The 21,975-nt window shown below is 36.5% G+C and overlaps 2 protein-coding genes across 2 annotated transcripts in view; both read right to left on the reverse strand.

The window, feature by feature from the left end:
• Window positions 1–1,464: 1,464 nt before the first annotated feature.
• LOC127863840 (integrin alpha-4-like) lies at window positions 1,465–20,235 on the reverse strand. The gene is made up of 13 exons (XM_052403511.1): window positions 20,100–20,235; window positions 19,364–19,464; window positions 18,080–18,151; window positions 12,009–12,191; window positions 11,538–11,664; window positions 10,833–10,955; window positions 10,349–10,429; window positions 9,886–10,104; window positions 8,673–8,830; window positions 8,182–8,322; window positions 3,085–3,231; window positions 2,346–2,434; window positions 1,465–1,649 (listed from the first exon to the last, which is right to left on the reverse strand). The coding sequence occupies exons 5-13, from the start codon at window positions 11,653–11,655 to the stop codon at window positions 1,487–1,489; spliced, it is 1,239 nt and encodes a 412-aa protein (XP_052259471.1). The 5' UTR covers window positions 11,656–11,664; window positions 12,009–12,191; window positions 18,080–18,151; window positions 19,364–19,464; window positions 20,100–20,235; the 3' UTR covers window positions 1,465–1,486.
• LOC127863843 (uncharacterized) overlaps window positions 11,942–21,975 on the reverse strand; it is a 32,714-nt gene continuing 22,680 nt past the window's right edge. Inside the window, exons 4-5 of the mRNA XM_052403515.1 lie at window positions 12,009–12,191; window positions 11,942–11,950 (exon numbers count right to left, since the gene is read on the reverse strand). Of these exons, the coding sequence (XP_052259475.1) occupies window positions 11,942–11,950; window positions 12,009–12,191 (192 nt within the window). The remainder of the gene's footprint in view (window positions 11,951–12,008; window positions 12,192–21,975) is intronic.

The raw sequence follows: 21,975 nt of genomic DNA on the forward strand, positions 1-21,975 counted from the left end.
TATATATATATATATATATGCTCAAATAAAAATTTTTTTACTCCTCTGCTTGAATGTAGATATCGTATTTCAATCTGATTTCGATTTTTATGTTGAATTGTGTTGTTATTCGTGTTAACGTCTAAATTTCCTGAGCCGCTACTACATCCACCTGAAACAGAGACGTTTACATATTATTTTTACTTGAATACCCATCAGTTTAAATATTTTCATAATGATACTCTTCCTAAAGTCATATAAGGTTGAGGTTCTAGGCGCCAAATTATTTTGGAACTACTTTACGTGTATGTGTCATATGCCTTTCAGTGCATATAATGACAATGCAAACTCAGTAATTGTTATGTACATCTTGTATATGGGCAGCGCTCTGTGAAAAGATGTGGTTTTGCATGTGTGTTAATTGTCGCCCCAGATTAGACTTTTAAGTCCGCACAGGACGACACTTTGCTTCTAAGGACGACACTTTGCTCCTAAATTGGATTTTTGATAAGTAAAGACTTTCTTTAGACGAAAATACTATGAAAGCGGAGAGTCTCATCTCTGAGTAGCCTGTGCGGACTGCACGTGCTAATCTATGACGACATTTTACGCTTTGCATACAAACCCCCTTTTCTAGGGCACGACCTTTTTTTTCAAATTGTGTGCGTATGTGATAAGGAATCAGTAATTTCATGATAATAATCTGAGCGCAATAAGCTTCAGATTATATTCGACACGGTTTGAATGTTAAGTCATTTATAACAAAGCGTAAGATAATTAATTAAAGAAAAAACGTAATTACAATATAATTTCAACGTGATGCATTCTAACATAAACGCTGCATTCTTAATCTGATGACGTGCCATTTCTTTCATAGATTTATCCACTAGGTATGCACATTAAATCATCAAGTATATATGACAAGACTTCTTTTATCATCTATAAAAGTGGGCAAATGATGTCATTGTATTTGGTGACTTTTCACAAAGTCCTTTCCTTCATCAACAATGAAATTATGCCATTGTTTTGCACACGAACGTTAAGTGTGTGCCGTTCAAAGCTGATGAGATTTATACGCCAACGTGTTAAGCCGCTGTGGCCCCTATAGTTGTAACAAAGTGCAGCTTGTGTACACATTACGTTGCAATAAGACATTTGAATAGCATTTTTCAATATTTAATCGGTGTATTAACTGTCAGAAAAATTAAGCCTTGTTAATGCATAAATGCATCAGCGTTAATGCCAGTTTCCTGACAGTTCATACACCGATGAAATGCAAAAAAAAAGATATTTAATTCACAAATATATTTTAAATGTAAACCAAATGGATCTTTAAAAAGGCGTTAAAACATTCGCGTTCTTTGTAGTGTATATAAGTGTATAGTTCCCTTAAAAGATTCCTCTGAATTATTGATAATTATTTATATAGACCAAATTACCATAGAGATAACAAAATGAAAATGTAAGATAAAAAATATACGTCAGTGAAGTGAGCATTTTGTTCATGTCATTCTCCGGAATGAGCTTCCCCTTGGAGATGTCCGAAACTCGTGAAAACCTTAAAGTTCTCGTTTCGGTCGAGTTTATTGTTGGCGGTGCATTTGAAATCAGTCCAAGAAAAGTCCAGAAGTGGATACTCGCATTCGGCCGATACCGACCCTTGATTGGTACTGGCAAGAAAACAAGTTTAAGTAGGTGTAATATATGCAGTTTTAAACTTCAAACATGTAAAAGTTGGTTAAATATATATCCAGTTTAAGACTTTTAACATATACAAGTTTGTGTAATATATATATACAGTATAAGACTTCAAACATGTAAAAGTTTGAGTCCTATATCCAGTTTATCACTTCAAACATGCAAAAGTGTGCGTCATATATACAGTTTAAAATTTCCAACATTCGACAATAGGGGTAATATATCAAGTTTAACATTTCAAACATGTAAAGGTTGGTGAAATGTTATCATTGTAAAGGTTTGTGTCATATATAGAGCATAAGACTTCAATAATGTAAAAGTTTCCGTCATATATCTATTTTAACACTACAAATATGTTAAAATTGGTGTCATATATACTGTTGGAAACTTCCAACATTTTAAAATTGGTGTAATATATCCAGTTAATCACTTCAAGCATTTTAAAGTTGTTTTCATTTATGCAGTTTAAAATTTAAATGTGCCGCGCCCGGTGAAAAATGAGCTTAATGCATGCGCAATGTCGTTCCAGATTAGCCTGTGCGGTCCGCACAGGCTAATAAAAAACCGACACTTTCCGCTTGTGTTGTATTTTTCGTTAAAGGATGTCTTAGCAAAAAGCCAGTGTAGGCGTTTTTAAGCAATGTTTTTGTATCATTTTCAATACTTACTTAGTGACACCTCTCTTATAAGCTTTAACTGTGCTCGTAAAATTAGCATTGTATGATATGTCTTGAACGTTCTTGACATCTATAGTGACCTGTCGTAAAAAAACCCATATGTTTCAACTAACTGAAACAAAGACAACTGCCAAACATTTCACTAGTTTTATCAGTTTAAAATCTTAACTCCTTACTTGCTGCCATAAAACAAACTTAAACACCGATGGGAAATGATTATTGTAAGTACAAAAACACGTAAATGCTATAGGCATATGTCCCACATGGATGCCATTAGTTATGACATGAAATTTGCGTGAACTGCTTCAGAATTAAATTGCAAGAAATGATAAAACTATATTACCAGAACGTAACAGAATATTTATTTATTGAATTTGAGCATTGCAAGCTTATTGTTATACAAACGTACAATAAACTTTTCCATGGCGTGAGATGTGTTAGATTTTAACAAGTATATATCACTATTATGCATATATTAATCTAGGTACAGAATCATTTGAGTGAGAGTGTTAACTGTACAAATAATCATTCAGCTAATTACATTTTGTGTTGTCAGACCAATTACCTAGACAGGAATAACGGTACAATGTTATTAAGCGTTGGCGAATACAAGACAGGGATGGTTAAGTATATAATGCTATTTGAATGCAACGTTTCAGTAACCATTATTAGCATATTTTTCTTCCTAATTGTGCAAACTATACCACAACAACAAAATAGCAAAATATACCGCCAAAGTGTCTCTTTCCCCTACTAAAATGACCGAGGAACGGTTAATTTTAACGTCGGGTCCATCGCCAATGAGGTCCATCTCGACACTGAGTACCAGATCGGATTTGCATTGGTCAAGCGTCTCACATTTCTTGTCGAACTCCACCTAGAGAGCATGAACAATAGCTCTGGGTCCTTATTCGTCAACCAATTCTTAGACTTAAGTAAAAAAGTAAAGAATATTCTTGAACTTGTTATATGCATAATGTGTAATAATTTTGAATCAAACTTGACATGAACGACCTATATAATGTATCTTTACTATTTTCCGGGTAAAACTTAACACGTGCTAAAAGATATAACGATTTAATAACAATAATCACAAGCTAATTTCACTGAGTGTTCGTTCGTTAACAGTCGGACTGGCTCCCGGCGTGCCCTCTTCGTGCATGCGCAACGCACTTCCGATGGGTCAGCGCAACTCTCCAGGACAGCCACAACACTCCCCCCGTCTTTATTGTTGGAACCGCTCCCCGGACCAGGTACCACCGCCCGAAACAATAGTCTGCCATTTGTCTGGTTGTGGTTTATTGTGCCAATCCTGGATTGCCAAACTGGCGTATATTGGGACCATCCATTTCCAAGGTAGATCTACAGGGCAACCTGCCCTGTGGAGATCGCACCAAACAGGTTGACTCTGTTTCTCGTGGTGACTTTCAGGATTTGCTGCGGTGTCATCCCCCGAAATTCCGCCAACATCGCAGTCACACCCCCATCTTCCGTTGGCGCCGGAAATCGATGATAGGGCCTAATGAAGTAAGGAGCGTGAATTCACTCCTGTTGTAACTAAAGTGGGTGTTGGGAAAAAACTTCCAGCCAACACCAGACACGACTGAGTGAACGGCTCGTCCCCGGGATCCCACGGATATGAATCAGGCTGACTAGCCGATCTCATTCGATTGAAAATATGAGCTAACTGGCCGCTTGGATCGGCGAGCTGTCCATCGGAAACTGTTGGCGCATGGACATTTTCAAATTTATACCCCACGCTGGCACACCCAGGGACACGACAGGTATGGTTTCTTCTACACCTATCCACCTGGCGCTGGCTCTCCAAGCTCTTCTGGACCTGGGACAAACTGTCCCTTCTTGTGGTCGTGCGACTTCGTAAAGGACTTGTATCCTCGGACTGGTCGCCCTCAACCCCGTCTCTTCTGGTGGTCGTGCGACTCCGAACAGGACTTGAATCCTCGGACTGATCGCCCTCGACCCCTACCAAAGGTAGACATCCAACCGCCCCGGACTCGGTATGACCTCCTGCCTTCTTGTCCGAGAAGTGACACTATTGGATCCCAACAGTAGCTCCTACCTTGTCACCGCTGGGAGAACTGACACCCATCGGGCAAAATGCCGTCGATGACTTTTTATGACCCTTTCTCAGACTCGGCGTTCCTAACAGGATATCCGGATCCGGACCTATGTCCACTGTTCGTTTGAACATGATAACTTTTGCTACCACCGGTTTATCTCTGAATGTTGTATTCAAAGGTATACGTTCGCCATTGATTAATAGGCAGTCCGAGTGCAGATTGATCAATGCCTTGAAGTTCCGCAGCAGGTCCTGTCCCAGCAACATCTCATCACTGATTGGCGCTACACATACCCCTTCCCTGGAAAACTGCTTTCCAAGCTGTACGTGTAAAGGCTGTGTCACAAATCCTTTGAGAACCGAATACTTATCAGCAAGCTGCATGTTGATTTCCCTGACCTTGCCTGGTTTCCGCTCTAACTGGTCATAGACTGCTGAAGACAGTATAGATGAATCCGCTCCAGAGTCTACCCGAGCCCTAACCTGACGGTCTCCTACCAACATATTCACATACGAAGACCCTGCCGGCATAACCATGACTGCTATGGTCTCCACTTCACTTGCTGACACGGATTTGTCCCCTTCCTTTTCAGCCGCCAATCCAGATGAAGCATCCTGCTGCACTCCAACCGGCGCTAGCAATTGAACCGCATTGACCGCTATTTATTGATCATATTTCTTAGCCTTCTTGCCATCCACCGCTTGAGTGACATACTGATGGTATCGTACCAGATCAACAGCATGTTGAATAGATCGTGGTCGTTCAAAACAGGTGTGCTTCCTTGCTTCCCTGTCAATACAACCATGACAGAACTTTGAAACTGCCTCCCTTTGACCAAACTGATCTGGAAGGTCCCTAAAAGCAAGTGTTGCCAAAGTTAACACTCTATCCGCCCAATCTTCTAACGATTCCCCCGGTTGCTGTGTAGCCTGCTGGAACTTAGCTCTACTTGTCTCGGGTAGTTCCTTTGAACCAATGCGCCTTTCCATCTTTCGCATAATGTCACGCAAAGACAAACTTTCTCCCATATGCGTCTTGATGGTGAAGTAATCGAGAGCCTTCCCCTCTAGGCACCAGTTCAGGTAATCACGGCATTCATGACCAGACCATTTGTAGACTTTCCGATAGCTGTTGAACTTTTGCATGAATGACAGCCAACTGGTTCGTCCATCATATCGTAGGTTCTTTGGCTGCCTCCTTAGATCACCGTGGATTCTAGAGTGATATTCATTCTCTGATAAACTATCAGATTCTGAACAGGAACTGTAATAGAACCTTGATTGTGATGACCTTGCCCTGTGACGACCTGGTACATGACGATGCCGCCTCCTTGAAACACCGTGTCTTGACCCTGAACTTGAACTGGAGCCGCTGGAGTGATTCCTGTGCTTTGGCTTTTGTGATGACCTACCACCAGATGCAGCATGACTTTAGCGGGAATATTTACGAACTGACCGTCTGTTGTCGTCTCACTTCCCGAGCCACTGTCGTCGTCTTCCTCTGATACCCTATCCTGTGACCGACGACGCCTAAAATGATCATAAGTCTTGGAGTGATTTCCCTTTTGCCTCTTTTCCACTCGCACCGGTGATTCATTGTCCGAGTCACTGCTCTCATTTCTTCTGAACTGTGAACCGCTTTGTTTCTTCACCGGCTGTTCAACCCCCTGGCTATAAACGTAGGGCTTACGGGGCCTTTCATTTTGTCTTGACTGCTTTTTCTTATCTTGTTCAATGGGCTGCTGAGCTTTATCGTCATATCTACCGCGACTGATTCCGCTTTTAATATCAGAAGCTATTTGTTTTTCAGATACATCTTCAAAGCATTTCCGGGCCTTGCATAAAACTTCTGAGTATTTATTGCATCTTACACAGTTCGGATCACTGCAGAAGTTTAAATCATCGTTATCACGTGTCGATTGTGACTGAGCTCTTGTGGGAACAGTCAAGAATTCAAACCCATATTTTTTATTTAGAAAAAACAATAAGGCGAATATGATGAGACCAATGTAGAATGAATACTCGGATAACCCCGTTAAACCATCCATGATTCGTTATAACAATAGTTTTTCCTTAGATGGTACACAACTGAACCGAAAGTAGAGTTTTATTGTTTACGTTTAATTGTATTCTTATTTTCAAATAAGAAATTACCTAAATAGTCCGAACAATGTATTTAAACCAAATTATGTTGAGTAATGTTGTTAACCAACGTTCACTTAATTAATTGCAACAATAGCCCACCATACCAACCAAACTGGTCAGAAGTATACAAACAGCCAAGTTCACCTCCCTCTGTCTTTACAACTGCAGCATAGTATCTGTTTGCAAATTGTAACAAACCCCCGTGTGCCCCCGAAAACTGCAATGGCGAGAAGTCCCTGTGCGCAAACTGCGACGTTCCCCTGTGCGCCTCCGCAAACTGCGAAAACGGCTAGTACAAGCTCACCTGTGTGCTCATAAACTCGTGACGTCACAGCAACAATTTTCTTTTCAAGAGAAACACTTTTTAAACAAATTAATACTGCCAAACCGGCTCAATTTTGTTAAAAACTACTCTGTGCTGGTCGATCTGCACCGACGAACGTACTCTAGACGATCTCAGTTGTGAAATACGATGTTTTAATAGCACGTTGTTGTCAAACTGGCAAATGCAAAACGTTCTTATTTACCCGGAATCCCGCTGTTCTTTAAGTATTTGCCTCTTCGCCAATAATGTATCTTTACTATTTTCCGGGTAAAACTTAACACGTGCTAAAAGATATAACGATTTAATAACAATCATCACAAGCTAATTTCACTGAGTGTTCGTTCGTTAACAGTCGGACTGGCTCCCGGCGTCTCCTCTAAGCGCATGCGCAACGCACTTCCGATGGGTCAGACGCAACTCTCCAGGACAGCCACAACATATATCTACATCATTCTCCATAAACAACATGTTCTTACTGACAGACTCACCAGTGGAATACAGTATATTTTCAAACGCTGCACAGAGTTTGCATGGTTCTACGCCTCTTTTGGGGGGCTAAGAATGGGTTGGTGAATACGGGCCCAGATTTTTTCACAGACATATATCCATTTCAATAATTGCACAAGTGTTCTCGATTTTCATTCATTCTACACAATTTGGTAGATCATGTGTTTGAGCCGTTTAATAAGTTATTACGTATTTGCTTCGAGGCTATTTTTTTGTAAAAAGATTCGTTAAGCAATTTTTTGTCAAGAGTGATGTCCGTGCGAACGCGTCGATCTAAGATGCATTCGCCCCCTTGGAGCAAACAGGTACCATGTGGCATTTAAATTAAATGTCATAGGTACCATTTTGCACCAATGGGGCGATATGTTAATTTTGTATTAGAAATCGGCATGTTAAAGAAAGAAAAAAAGAAAAAAATCCCAAGCTTACCCAAATTAGAGCCTTTAAATGCTAACTAGACGATCGAAATGGACAACCATGCCTTTGATATTCTAAACACACAATTCCACATTTTTGACGCATACAACTGCGTTAACTTCGCTAATCGAAATAAGTACCAGCGATTTTATTAAATGTGTGTGTGTGTAGTTTAGTTACACTGTACTAAGTGCTTAGATTTGAAGCCTAGTAAAGAATTAACAAAATACGAGGGATGTTAGAAAAAAAGACATTATTGGTCGTGAAAACAAAACTATTTTGAATCGGCCCTTCAAGTTTAAACATTTATCAATGATTTGTAAAACATAAAAAATGAGGGAAAAACGACTTGCCTTGGCAACAATTTTTGTATCATTCCGCAAAATCGGGTCAAGCAGACTAAAGTCTGTCCCTACTTGAGGCAGAAGTTTGTATGTTCCTTCGATCATGACTTTCGTCCAAGCGTCCTTTGGTTCGGGGTTGTTGTTATTTCCCTGTGATGAACTATGTTTGTGAATTTAACTCGTATACAAAGAAATGTAATTACGGAATGTTTTTTTTTTTTCAAAAGAGAATTGGTAAAGGAAGAGATACATGCGGTTAAGTAAATTGCTATGCCTTTATATGGACATTATTTTTGTATGTAAATGTATCAAAACATGTTAAGTGTGTCAAATAGTCATACAAGTACCATCCATGTGTATAAATGAAAAGAGTATTATCATACATGTGTCGACACGTTTCAAACCAGTTTAACAAAAATCACGAGTGTTATTTTAGAAAGACATTGCAATTACAAAATTTCGAAAACAACAAAGCACAACGTTAATTAGAGTAATCTTACGATAACATCCAGGATGTACGATGTATGAACATGCGTGCCAGCTCCGGACAACGTTATGTTCTGCTCCAGAGAATCCCTGTTTGTATTTCGGAATATGAAGCGACTATAGCCACTGCTATTTCTCAAGTATGTATCGGCTTCAAGATACCATGATATCACTGAAAAATACAGGTCTTTTGTCTTTTATTGCATATTTAAAAATATGAACATATAAAACAATCGTTTAAAACATAAATGACATGTTACAGGTAGTTAATATCAAACGAATTCTTAGAAACAGGGTTACATCATAGAAAACAAGTTACAGTTGAAAACTGCTACTTCGAACACCGTTATTTCGAATGATTATCAATTAAGAATTGTTTTACCTGTCCCGATATTTTACTTCTTTATTTAACTATATGTTACATTGTTTTTCGAATTTCTTTTTTCTGTTTAATATTATAGTGGTCATAACAACGATTTACACACTTTATCATCGGTGATTACATCGAATTCAAACAATGATATGTTTACAATACTCTTCTTCTTTTTTCTGGCTTACCAAATCCGTTATGTTTTACTTATGCAATTAAAGTCATCATTAATTTTACAGACTTCCTGTTGGTTTTTTCCCTTTTGACTGCTTAAATAAGTACATTCATTTTTATCCCACACCTCCATGTGTATTTATAAATCAAAATTTTACAACTATCTACTTATGTTATTAATATCATCACATCGATAATACAACATTTTTCGAGCTTATCGTTTTCAAACTATTTTTTACGGTCATAACTTTACAATTGCGGGCTGAGTTTGTATTGTCGAAACAGCAAGTTAAATCGTAGTGAAATATGGAATACAAATTAAATACAGTTACACATCTTTTTAGATGCAATAGTAACTTTAAACAAAAATCCCATCAACGCCATCATGTTTTTCATGTTAAATGAAGCAATATCGGGTCTCTTGTTGTCATTATTCAGTACCAAACATGAAGCTTAATAAGATCAGCAAGACTTACAACAATCTTGCACGTAACGAAACTAAACTTTAGAACAAATATGTTCTTACCAAAATACCTATTAACCAGTACGACGTACTTGCAACTTGCTTCAAAACCCAACCAACTTAACGCAAATCGTTGAAAGTCTCTTCCCACGTTCTCATATTCTTGTAGGGAAATGTGACATTAACTTTATGAAAAAATCTTAAAATCAGATACTCTTACGTAAATCGTTGAAGGTCCCTTTCCCAGTTCCAATATTCTCGTAAGAAAATGTTACATTGACTTCTGTACAAAGTCTGGTTTTGTCCATCGAGCAACGAAGCAAAGATGCATTGAGCGGTATTGGAGACGGTGAGATGGAGATATTAACTGTCAGATGAACAATCGGTCTCGAGCGGAATATTGCAACAGTATCTGAACTGTAAGCTCCGACCGCAAAATCTGTCAAAATAATGTTACATGTACAGCTCACGAATGCATGCTCCTAAAATGCGCCTTGTAATTGGAATGTAGCAAAAAAGTGTATAAACTAATAGATAAACTGTTATCCCTTCTCGCAAGACATTCGAATTGAAGATGGACGGTTATGTGTTGTGGTAAGTTGTGCAAATGTGTACAAGAGATACTGCATATGCATATCGCAAAATAAAACTCTATATATTACAGTTATGTAATTAGCATGTACCTTGGAAGGAATTCTCATCGATGTCGTGATCTCCATAAATACTCCATCCAAAGCCAGGAATACCAGAGTCGAACATCTCTCCTTAAAATGAAAACAGCGATGCACGATGGATCAGTGTTTTATGGTCGTGTATCGCAAGATACATAACATTTAAATAATTCGTTCGATATAATACTTGTTGATTACACACACGAATTGCAACTCATGTATTATCGTCAACATTAGTATTACATGTGATTCATTATGATTTATTGCATGGTATTTTTAAATCGAGAAATACTAAACTAAAGAGACCGTATATGGACAGTGTTGATTTAATATACTCGACATAAAATGGATTGCTGTTAATGACTGCTGTCCGCGATGACATTGTTTTAAATACATCTTAAAATGATTTAAATACATAAATCTCTAAACAATTTATTATTCCCTGAAGAGTGCTTCTTTTAAAACTTATAATAACTATCTGCCAAACCAGGAATACCAGGAAGTCTTTGGGAATACATGTCCGGATATCCTGATGTCCGAAGTTTGAAATTGGAAATGCCCATGTAAATGTACACAGCCCCTCTACCATCTTCTTCGTAAGGGGCACCGACGGCAAAGTCTGCAAAAATAAATTATTTCAAGACTGCAAGCAAATGCATATACAATTTGAACAAATACAAACATCATGTAATGCATTATTTTTAGAAACTATGCACATAAACAGTTATATATGTATAATAACAATCAAATTCACAAATCATTTTTATTATAAAAGTGTTAAATGTCTACCTTTACCGATACACATATACACAGATTTAGACGCGTGTGCATATTGTTAAGCTACATAAATATATGTATTGAACTCATCCAAATGTTTCGTATGTCATGTTTCCTTTACTCTTACGGATAAATATCTGCAATACATTATACGCATGTGTTTATGCTTATTAGGATGATATTATATGCTGGTATTGTATTCGTGTGAACGTCGTGAACGACACAGCAATATCGTCAAGAATGTGATCGTGACTTCGGCATACCATGTGCTGTGTTGCACTCTCGTTTGCTTCGTAAATGTCAAACAAAGTTGTGGTGGAAATAAAAAGCAAAATGATATATACTCATTCGCCATTCCTGTGCACAATATCATAAGAGGGAACAACTGAAAGTTCTTTAGATATTGTAAATGTCATAGACCAACCGGTATAGTTGTCTCTGTCAATGTCGCCAATTGATGCAATTGCAGAGCCGAACCTTGCAACGCCATCACCAAAGCCTTCCTTGGCCCCACCCGAAAGAATCCCTACCGGTCCGCACATTTCTTGATGCTGAAATAAAACACTTGGGAACTTATTAACGTTAACAAAATCAATAAACAACGTTAGATGATAAGATTTTATTAAATAGTTATCTGCACACCAGTATTGATACATAATAAAAGAAAGAAAACGAATAACATCGTGAATGGGTACCATGTTTTGGGACATATTTCGCATAATATTAACTAAGAAATACCATGTATTGTATATTCCTTAATCTCGGGGCTTAATTTGAAGCGCTGCAAAGCTTGTTTGTGTATTCGCCTACTCTAAGCACATACTTGGTTCAATTGTCCTAGTGGATACAAAAGTACATTATTAAAAGGGGCATTACTGAACCCAAATATCTTTACATTGTCGCCTGATGTATAGATGTAGACTCGTCCCTCATCTGCATATTTGCTCGTGTACAACGGGGCTCCGATAAGCAGCTCATGGGTCCCGTTGCTGTCAATATCTACTGCAGCCACTACCGCCCCATATTTTGTTCCCCGTTGATTTTTAGATACCTCGGTGACTACCGGTATACCCACACACTGAAAACATGCAGGTACGTACCGTTTGCAAAGGCATTGTTAAATCAGCCATTTCCTTTATCCAAGTATGTTTATTCAAACTCAACGGATTTTGTGCAAAGATCGGTTTTCGAGCGCATCGGTATTCTCTCCTGAGTGGTTATTTCCTCAAAAAGACTTGTTTGCTGAGTTACAGGAGTTAGTGCAAGATACAGCTGATACCAAATTTGAATGACGGAACTGGGTCTTTAAATACTGCTATAAAGCACATGTTACAAAAGAACTCGTTTTGGACAACGAAACGACTGCCACGTGTGTAAAGCGATGAGTTTGTTAAACTCCCAATCATTGCATTTAAATACATTTCAGTTTCTTTTCGTGAATTTTTTTATGAACAAGCAAACAGATAAACAAAAAATAAAGCCTTTGACTGAAAACATGGTGTAGATGCATATCGGTGGCCTTTCTGTCAAAATGCTTCCTCTCTGTTCATTCTTGGCTGCCTCTCTGTCATATACAAGAAAAACGATGATCGACATTCACAAAACAGCTCAGAAAATCTAAAATTAAAACGCGTAAACACATGTGTGCATATAAAGCTGTGGTCCATGAGTTGAAAAATATATCCAGCTACAGGTTCACAGTATTCCGCAGGTTCAAACACTTATCACAAACTCTATCGCAGATGGAATGATGACGAGGGTGGTGGAACAATCGTGCATATATGCCACTCTGATGCCTTTTTAACATAGCCTTTCCGTAATATTTCAAATATCTAGTGTTATTGATATCATCTTTATGATCAAATCTTTACATTCAATGTACGATATATGGTAATTTTTTATCAATTTTACTTAAAAAATGCCTGCTTTCGCTTTGGGTTGGGTCACGTGGTCAATGGCGGGTTAGGTTGTGTTTTTTGACGCTTTCGAAATTTAAAAGAAAAACATTATTTGTGTCGTGTGTGTGATATATACTACAAAGTATATAAGACTATCTGATAAGATACAGTGTTATGGGTAAAACTAAACAAAAAGATAAAAGAAAGAAAGGAGATAGCGATAGTTTTAGTGATAGTGAAGTGATAAGCCGAAAATGGGCAGCGTTTGATGGAGGCCCGGCCGGAGGTTTCTGTGTAAGCGATGTGTTGAGTCAGGTGAACACTGTGCTGTTCCCAAATCTAAGTGAGGACGATTGTGTTTTTGGACTTGACTCGGTTGCTGAGATGGAGAAAGGTTCAGGCTCGGGCAATCATCTGGCAGTCGCTCTGCCACGTAGGATCCAACAAGCAGAGATTTGTTGTTGTGTCTGCAAAAGATCGAAGGTAGGCTGGATAAAATATATCCGAAACTAGAGACTCTAGACGAACTTAAAGCTAAATTAAGTACATTTGAAAAGGACCTTAAGAGGCTGTGGACTATTGTTGAAGATCGCAGTACTTTAACAGATGAAAGACTAAAATAAGTAGAGAAAAAGGTAGATAGTTTTGAGTTTTCACAAAACAAAATGTATGACATGGTATCCTCCCTAGAAGCTGATAAGAAATCATTAAAGGACGAAGTAGTATATCTTCAATCACAGTCAATAAGAAGTAATTTAGTTTTGCAAATATTGAAGAATCAGACACAGAAACAAACATCGAAACATAATCAAAACTAAAAGCCTTTCTTGTCGAGAAGATGCAGATTGCGAAGGATTATGTAAATCAAATAGTGCTCGAAAGAGTTCACAGAATGGGTACCAGCCGGAATGGAAACCCAAAAAGCATTGTGGCGAAGTTTCATGAGTTAAAGGACAGAGAGTACGTACGTAAGCAGGCGAAAACGTTGAAGGGGACTCGTTTCTATGTAAATGAACAGTACCCTTAGAAGATAGCAGATAAAAGGAGAACGTTTGTACCCCAGATCAAAGCGGCTAAAGAGCAAGGGAAGAAGGCCTGGATATCCTTCGACACGCTATACATCGACGGTCGTCCGATAAGGAACTAGGGCTTCCAGGGAGGTGGTGTGCGGATCTTTAGCTGGAATGTAAATGGACTTACCGGTCAGAAAACGGACGTTCCTGATTTTTCAGAACTTATATCAAACCACGATATTATTTTCTTGTATGAGACATGGGCTTCAGAAACCAGTGACATGAATCTTCCTTGTATAGTTCCAATTATTTTCGTAAGTTACAACAAAGAAATGCAAAAAGAAATAGCGGAGGTGTAGCTTTATATATACATGAACGAAGTAACACTGATGTAGAAATATTAAGTCATGAATACGATTCCGTTATTTGGCTAAAACTCTGTAAACATTTCTTTCACTTTGACAAAGATATTTACTTGTGTGGTGTTTATATTTGGCCTGAGGGGTCACCAGCATACAACATTATTGACGTTGATTTGTTCGATACTTTAGAAAATGATATAAACAATTATAATATTGAGGGCCCGGTTTTTATTATAGGTGATTTAAATGCCAGAGTTGACCAAACATACGATTTTATAGTGTTTGACCAATGTGTTGATTTTCTTGATTGTGAAAATTAGATTCCTGATAATTTTCTTAGCAGGGCCTCAATGGGAAAAAACATGTAATACGATTGGTTGTTAATAGGTTGATCTATGTATATCTTTGGATATGCGATTTGTTAACGGCAGGTTATTTGATGACTGTAACAAAGGTTCATTCATATTTGCGTCACGTAACGGTACTTCCACTATTGATCATTTACTAGCATGTGAATGTCACTTTACTCCGAATACTGATTTTGCGGTGTTGAATTTTAACCAGTGGAGCGATCACGCACCAATGCATTTTGCTGTCAAATGTAATATTAACCTATTGTCAAAACACGAATATGTTGAAACCAAATATAGATGGAATGCGGATTTAAAGGATGATTTTTACAATGGCTTATTGTCGATTACTGAACAATTAGACAATGGGACATCAAGTATTGACTCAACTTGTATAAATGACGTTGTAGATCAGTTTTCCGGTCTCTTGAACGACGTTGCTGAACCACTTTTTGCAAAATCTTTTACAAATCGTAATAACAGTTATTTTGCACCGTTGTCAGTTGCTAAGTATGCAGAATGGTTTGAGAGATATTGTTTACAAGCCATACTTAAATATGAAGAATCTTTACGTATTTTTAATCAGCGTATGACGCCTGTTTCTCGAGACTATTTGTGTGATTGTAAAAGTCCTTATAAGCAATTAATATCGCGTAAAAAAAGAAAAAAAATGAGTCAAAACAATTAAAGGATATCTAAAATTTTCAAAAGAGAAAACCTAGGGATTTTTGGAAATATTTTACCAAAAAGAAAAAGGATCATGTTGATGCCGCTATATGTTTGGACGATTTTTATAGATTCTTTTCAAACTTAGAACAAGATATTTTTCTGTTGTCCGACGAAACTGTAGAAACTTTTTGTACGAACCACGATTTTAATGCAGATGCCGATTATAATGACGCATTAGATTTTTCTATATCGGTTGATGAAGTTAAGAAAGCAATCAAAAGATTAAACCGATATAAGGCATAGGTAAAGACTAATTACTACACGAGTATTTCATTGAATGTAGTGATATTCTCTCGCCATATATTTGTAAAATATTTAATGCGATATTAGTGTCGGGTGTTTTTCCGGAATGTTGGGCGGATGGAATTATTATTCCACTTTTCAAAAAAGGTGATCGTTGTTCTGTTGCAAACTACAGAGGTATCACTTTATTAAGTTGTTTTTCAAAGTTATTTACTTCTATATTACTACGTCATTTTGTGAAAAATATAACCTCATTTCCGGTGCACAGTTTGGTTTTCGTAAAGGTTTGTCCACTACGGATGCCATATTTTCCTTATTGTCTGTTGTCCAACATTATTTGAATAACTACAAACGGCTATATGTAACATTTATTGATCTTAAAAATGCTTTATCAGTATATTTCGAAATGCACTTTGGTATAAATTATACGTGGTAAAGTTTTGCGTATTATTACAAATATGTATTCACATGTCAAATCACGTGTTTAGCATTGTAATAGTCTTTCTGAATACTTCTAATATTCTGTCGGCTTAAGACAAGGAGGGGTTGTCTCCCCTTTGCTAGTGTCTCTATTTTTAGAGGACTTGTTCTTACAAAATAATGCAAATGCTGGTATTGAGCTGTATGATATTGTTTTGCTGGTTTTCTTTTTGCAGATGATATGGTGATTTTAGGCAAAACGCCCCAAGAATTACAAGCAGACTTAAATAATTGAGAAATTTATTGCGATAAGTGGAGTTTAGAAGTCAATAGTTCAAAAACTAAACGTGGTGCACTACGTGAGGACAAGCGATGGTCGTATAAAAATGAACCACTAGAAATTGTTGATATATTTAATTATATCGGCTGCGTTTTAAAATATACTTGGAATTTTGCTAAAAATCATGAGTTCATAATTGGTAAATCTTTAAATGCTCTAAATATTGTGTTACATAACTTAAAACAATATCCTTTCAGTCCAAAGTCGTGTTGTGAATTGTTCGATGCTTTTGTAGGTTCTACACTTTCGGGTTTTACCAAGTCAAAAGATATTGGACGTGTGCATTCAAAATTTTGTAAAGCAATACTAAATGTAAGGAAATCAACTGCATCTGTAGGAGTATACGGCGACTTGGGGAGATACCCTTTATATATATCCAGGTATACGAGGATGATATCGTATTGGAGTAAGATTTCGCAGAGCGATAATATAATTATTTCATCTTTGTATCTTACAGCTTTATAAGATTGTAAACTTGGTCACTCTAACTGGGTGCCCTATGCTAAGAAACTTCTAGATGATTTTGGGTTTTCTATGGTATTTTTAAACCCAGAAAATGTATGTAGTTCTTTTCCTTTCATATTTAAGGAGCGTGTTATATGCAATCGTATTCAATAATGGCAAGGATTATTACTGCGTAGTCCAGTTTTAACAGATTACGCTCATTATAAAACTAACTTTGCCTATGAAAACTACCTTGATATATTGTCTGTTAACCTGAGGAAATTTGTTACACGTTTTAGAATTTGTGCACACTCATTAAGAATTCACAAGGGCCGTTATGGCTCTAGAAATATACCAAGAAACCAAAGATACTGTTTGTATTGTGGTAGTCGCGATCTAGAAGACGTGTGCCATTTTATATGTATTTGTCCATGTTAGATTACTATAAGGAGAAGATTCCTTGATATAAAATATTACGTTAGACTTCAGTATATAAATTCAATTCTTTAATCTGTTAACACATCTGTTCTTAAAAATGTTGCAAACTATATAGCATATGCACTAGATATCAGACAATCTGTTAACGTGTAATACATGTACATCACTCTCCATGTGTATGTTACGTAGTCTGTACACTGTATTTGAATCAATATTTGCTTTTTTGTTAAGAACCTTACCTAAACAAACTTGCCACTGATTTATTGTATTCAATCACATTATTTTCTAGATTATGTACTCTGTACTGATCTTTAATAAAATGTTTGTCTTTATCTTTTGTCTTTTGTTGTGGAAAGTGGCATATATGCACGATTGTTCCACCACCTTCGTCATCATTCTATCTTCGATAGAGTTTATGATAAATGTTTGGACCTGCAGAATACTGTGAACCTGTAGCTATATATGCTTCAACTCATGGACCACCTCTTTTTATGAACAATGTGTGAACGGGTTTTAATTTTAGATTTTCTGACCTGTTTTGTGAATTACGATCATCGTTTTTTCTTGTTTATGATAGAGACACAGCCAAGAATATACAGAGAGGCAGCATTTTAACAGAAAGGCCACCGATATGCATCTACACCGTGGAAAACGTCTGGTTTAATTACTTTTAAATACAGCAAAACAAATCTTAAAAAACAAACAAACACGCAAACAAAGATTACGTACGGTTCGCGATAGTCCAAACCGCAAAAAATCCACCTTCGTTAATTCTGAGCCATCATGTCTCACAAGCTCTACCTAAAAAAACAAAAAAAAACGCACTATTTAAACAAAACTGCCAAAATGTCAAACAAAATCGCTTGTACAAGTGACACACTTTGATGGTGATATGAGTACAGTAACTTGAGTTTAGGCGTGGATAAAATGATTTGGTAAAATGTGATAATTCAACTGCCGTAATTCATAAGTGCTTCAGAAGATCTTCCTGGTTATCGGCCTACAAAGAAGTAAAAAGTTTGATATATCAACCTCACACAAAATTCATGTTTCATGATGATCCAATTTAAGCGTTTTTTGTTTAAATGCGCACCGGGTAATGGCCATAATTCTTACGTTTGTAAGGTAATCCGGCTGGTTATCGACCTATATCGAGATATTTACCCCACAAACATTATCATCAAGTTTTATGATTATCGGATTTTAAATGTGTAATCTCCTGCAGGCCGCATGAGATCCTATATTAACCCCCGTTATTTTGAACAGGCGTATAAAAACATTTGGATTAAATCATTCTAGACGATTGTAATACGATTTGGAATTAACAACACAATTATGGTTTTCTTCTGTTTCTCTTCCTTTTCTTTAGTATTCTCTGGTCATACCTATCAATTCTATATTTGGTATTTTGGCCCATATTTTTACTTGTTGTTTCTGAACTGTATCTGTAAGCCAGCATATATATGCTATTGGATTAAAAGAATATCGGTAAGAAAACAATCTTGTATTCACGTTTAAAATTAAAACAGCGTACTGTAATAGCGATATCACTCAAAAAGAAACTTTTGTTAACGCCGTGAACACTTTCAAACAACACAAGACCAAGGATATTGAATGTTAAATGAATGTTTAGAATATATTTGAAAAACAGGTTATTTCTTCTTGAAATAGTATAAAAATTATTTTTTTAGTTTTCTTTATTATAAATTTGTGATTCTGTATGTGTGTATTTTACCAACTCATTACAATAGATCAGATAACAAATACATTTAACATACTATTTTGACAAATAATTATCAAATTTAGAGTTTACATTTAATCTTTCTAAAAACGGCTCCCTTGATTGTAAAACATCGTATATTGTTTATAATATGTGGAGTGTTTCATGCAATACGATAATTATGTTTAATTCTTCTATAGACGAAGAAAAAAGTTTAGTGTATTGACAAAATTTATTAGAAAATGAATTCGAATATTTGATTTAAATAAACTAGTTTCGCTTTGTATACGCACCTGTCCAAAATGGCCGTCCTGTGAATCATAGCGGTTGGGAACACCAGCTGCTATCGTTTCCCGTTGAGGCGCAAGAAAATAACCAGTGGCGACTGAATAGCCTAATAATGTCAAACTGAAAGCATGTTTGTTAACTATTTCAATACTTATGTAACTAAAACATTTCTTATACGAGCTGATTGATGTCCAAAAATGTATTTTAATATGTAAAATAAATACGAATGTTTTCTGAAAGACGAAACCTTTATATAACTGAAAATACTTAAGTACCAAAGCTTCGCCTCGACGGTATGTGAACGCCCCACAAAATATCACAAGATTGTGTAGATTTTGACAAATAAAAACAATATAACTATATAAATCAAAGGTGTGAAATTAAAAACAAATGTCAAATATCTGCTTCATTATTGATTTGTTTAAATTGCATAATGCGTTTATTGAATACTCAGGCATGTTGTTTGTTACAAATATCCCATACCTGTATATCACACATTTTGCACTAAATAACGTATTTCAGTCATATTTAAAGTTTCCCGAGGGACGCTATTGAAGCTCCCGACAAGAAATCATGTCAGATACTTTCGATAACTAAGCCTGTGCTTTGAACCATTTGGCATATAAAACACGGCAAGAAATTTCAAAACGTAACTTCAAGTATTCTGACATTTAAAGAAACATTTAATAATTTCTTGCAATAATGACAGCTTTTACAAATAATATTAAGAAGAAATCTTACCTAAATAAGTGGTGTCGTTTGTTTCTTCAAATTTATAGTGGTACACTTTGTTGTATTGTGCAAACTTGAATCCTCCTGAAGCGATACAATCAATAGTTCCGTTTATGTTTATGCAAAGTACTTAATCTCCTTGTCTTACATCACAGTCGGTTATGGTTCAATTTTTCTGAACATAAAGCATACGATGCGTCGTGAATCTTTAGTGATTAACGGCCACCGGAAAAACTTTGCGAAACCGAAATTTCGCAAACTTAAGTACCCTTTTTCTTAAAGATTTGCTACTTTGAGACATAGTATGCGATAAAAGTCTTATCGTTGATTAATAATTGGTTATTTTCACTCAAAAAACGCGTTTTCTTCACTATGAAATTTATAAGCAAAGTTGGGGTTCCCATGGGATTTTTGCATTTTCCCATGGGATTTTCGATTTTCCCATGGGATTTTTTCTCCCATGGGATTTTTTTTCTCCCATAATTTGCAAATGGGAGAAAAATCCCATGGGATTTTGAACATTTTAAAAAACGTGTTTTATTTGCGTTTGCAAGTATTTTAACGTTATTTAAGGACTGTATATTGGTTTTATGCCAATTATATATAAAAATATTTAGTAATAAAAAAATCCCATTTTAAAATGGGAGAAAAAAATCCCATGGGATTTTTTCTTATTTTGAGAGATTTATTCATGAAACTTTCAGAAACATCATATTTTATGAAATGATGAACAACTACGATATTTTAATGCGTTTAGTCGTGTTTAAAAAAAAAAATCCCATGGGATTTTTAAAGCCCATGGGATTTTTAAATCCCATGGGATTTTTTCTCCAATGGGATTTTTTCTCCCATGGGATTTTTTCCAATGGGATTTTTCAGTTTCGTAAGCCGAATAAGTTTCTTAATGCGAAAAACAACAATAAAGGAAATAATAATTATAATTTTGAATAATAAATTGAACAATATAAATAACATGAATATTTTTAAAATGAGTTACAATTAAAGGTTTATGCTAGTAGAACTTATCATTTCTTGTTCGAGCAGATGGTTGAGTCCAATTGGTGAGTATCCTAGCTTAGAACCAGTATAACTGCATCGCAGACAGACAACGCTGTCATACTGTACACACCGCTGAGTAACAATCTTTATTGCATTTCATTTTGCAACAGAAAATGAACTCCGTAGTATAATTGAGCTTATATATGCCCTCTGCTTTTGAAAGCGTGCAACACATTAACATAACAATAAGTCCATGCCAAAAACTATGTGCAAATTCCATTCAAAGCTATATACACATTAGAAAGGTCAGATGACCCGCGTCATGCGAAAATGGGTCTTATGTCATATGCGGCCGAAGTTGGTCCATCCTAGCTTGTCCAACCGCGCAGTCTGGTCAGGTACTACGCTGACTGATATATAAAGTCAAGCCATGATTCGTGGTCTCATATCCAAACTCGGTAGCTACTGTGCGAAACTTTTACCGGAAACGACGGCACCGAGACGGGCGCTCGAACTTTGCGGATGCGCGTTATATGTTATATATAATAGCGCGATGTGTTTTTTCTTGCCTCAAATTAGTAAGCCCAATCAGCGTTTTATTGTGTTCTTTGCTTCTACTATTAACAAGAACTTCAACTGATACGAACATGAATTTTATTTTAATATGTTTATTTAATGCTCGGAAAACTCATTGTATATTTAGACTACTACTTATAAAACAAAGTCGGGTTTTCAACATCTGTTTTCGGCATAAAAATTGTTATTCCAAACCAGATTTTACGCACTTTACTGTACAAAATACCGTTAGGGCCACCGTGGTTACTCATTAAAATCCAGAGGGCGAGAATGCGAGAACGCGAAAGTACGATGACGACAGTGCGACAAT

Source organism: Dreissena polymorpha, unplaced genomic scaffold, assembly GCF_020536995.1.
Source record: "Dreissena polymorpha isolate Duluth1 unplaced genomic scaffold, UMN_Dpol_1.0 chrUn046, whole genome shotgun sequence".
Classification (NCBI taxonomy): Eukaryota; Metazoa; Mollusca; class Bivalvia; order Myida; family Dreissenidae; genus Dreissena; species Dreissena polymorpha.

Bases quoted from the DNA above. Each gene is read 5' to 3' on its own strand.
- LOC127863840 (XM_052403511.1), bottom strand. From the start codon at position 11,655: ATGTGCGGACCGGTAGGGATTCTTTCGGGTGGGGCCAAGGAAGGCTTT. The intron at 10,105-10,348 runs GTACATGCTAAT...TTATTTTGACAG, and splicing joins CGATGAGAATTCCTTCCAAG to ATTTTGCGGTCGGAGCTTAC. The intron at 8,831-9,885 runs GTAAGAGTATCT...TGTATTTTTCAG, and splicing joins AGGGACCTTCAACGATTTAC to TGATATCATGGTATCTTGAA.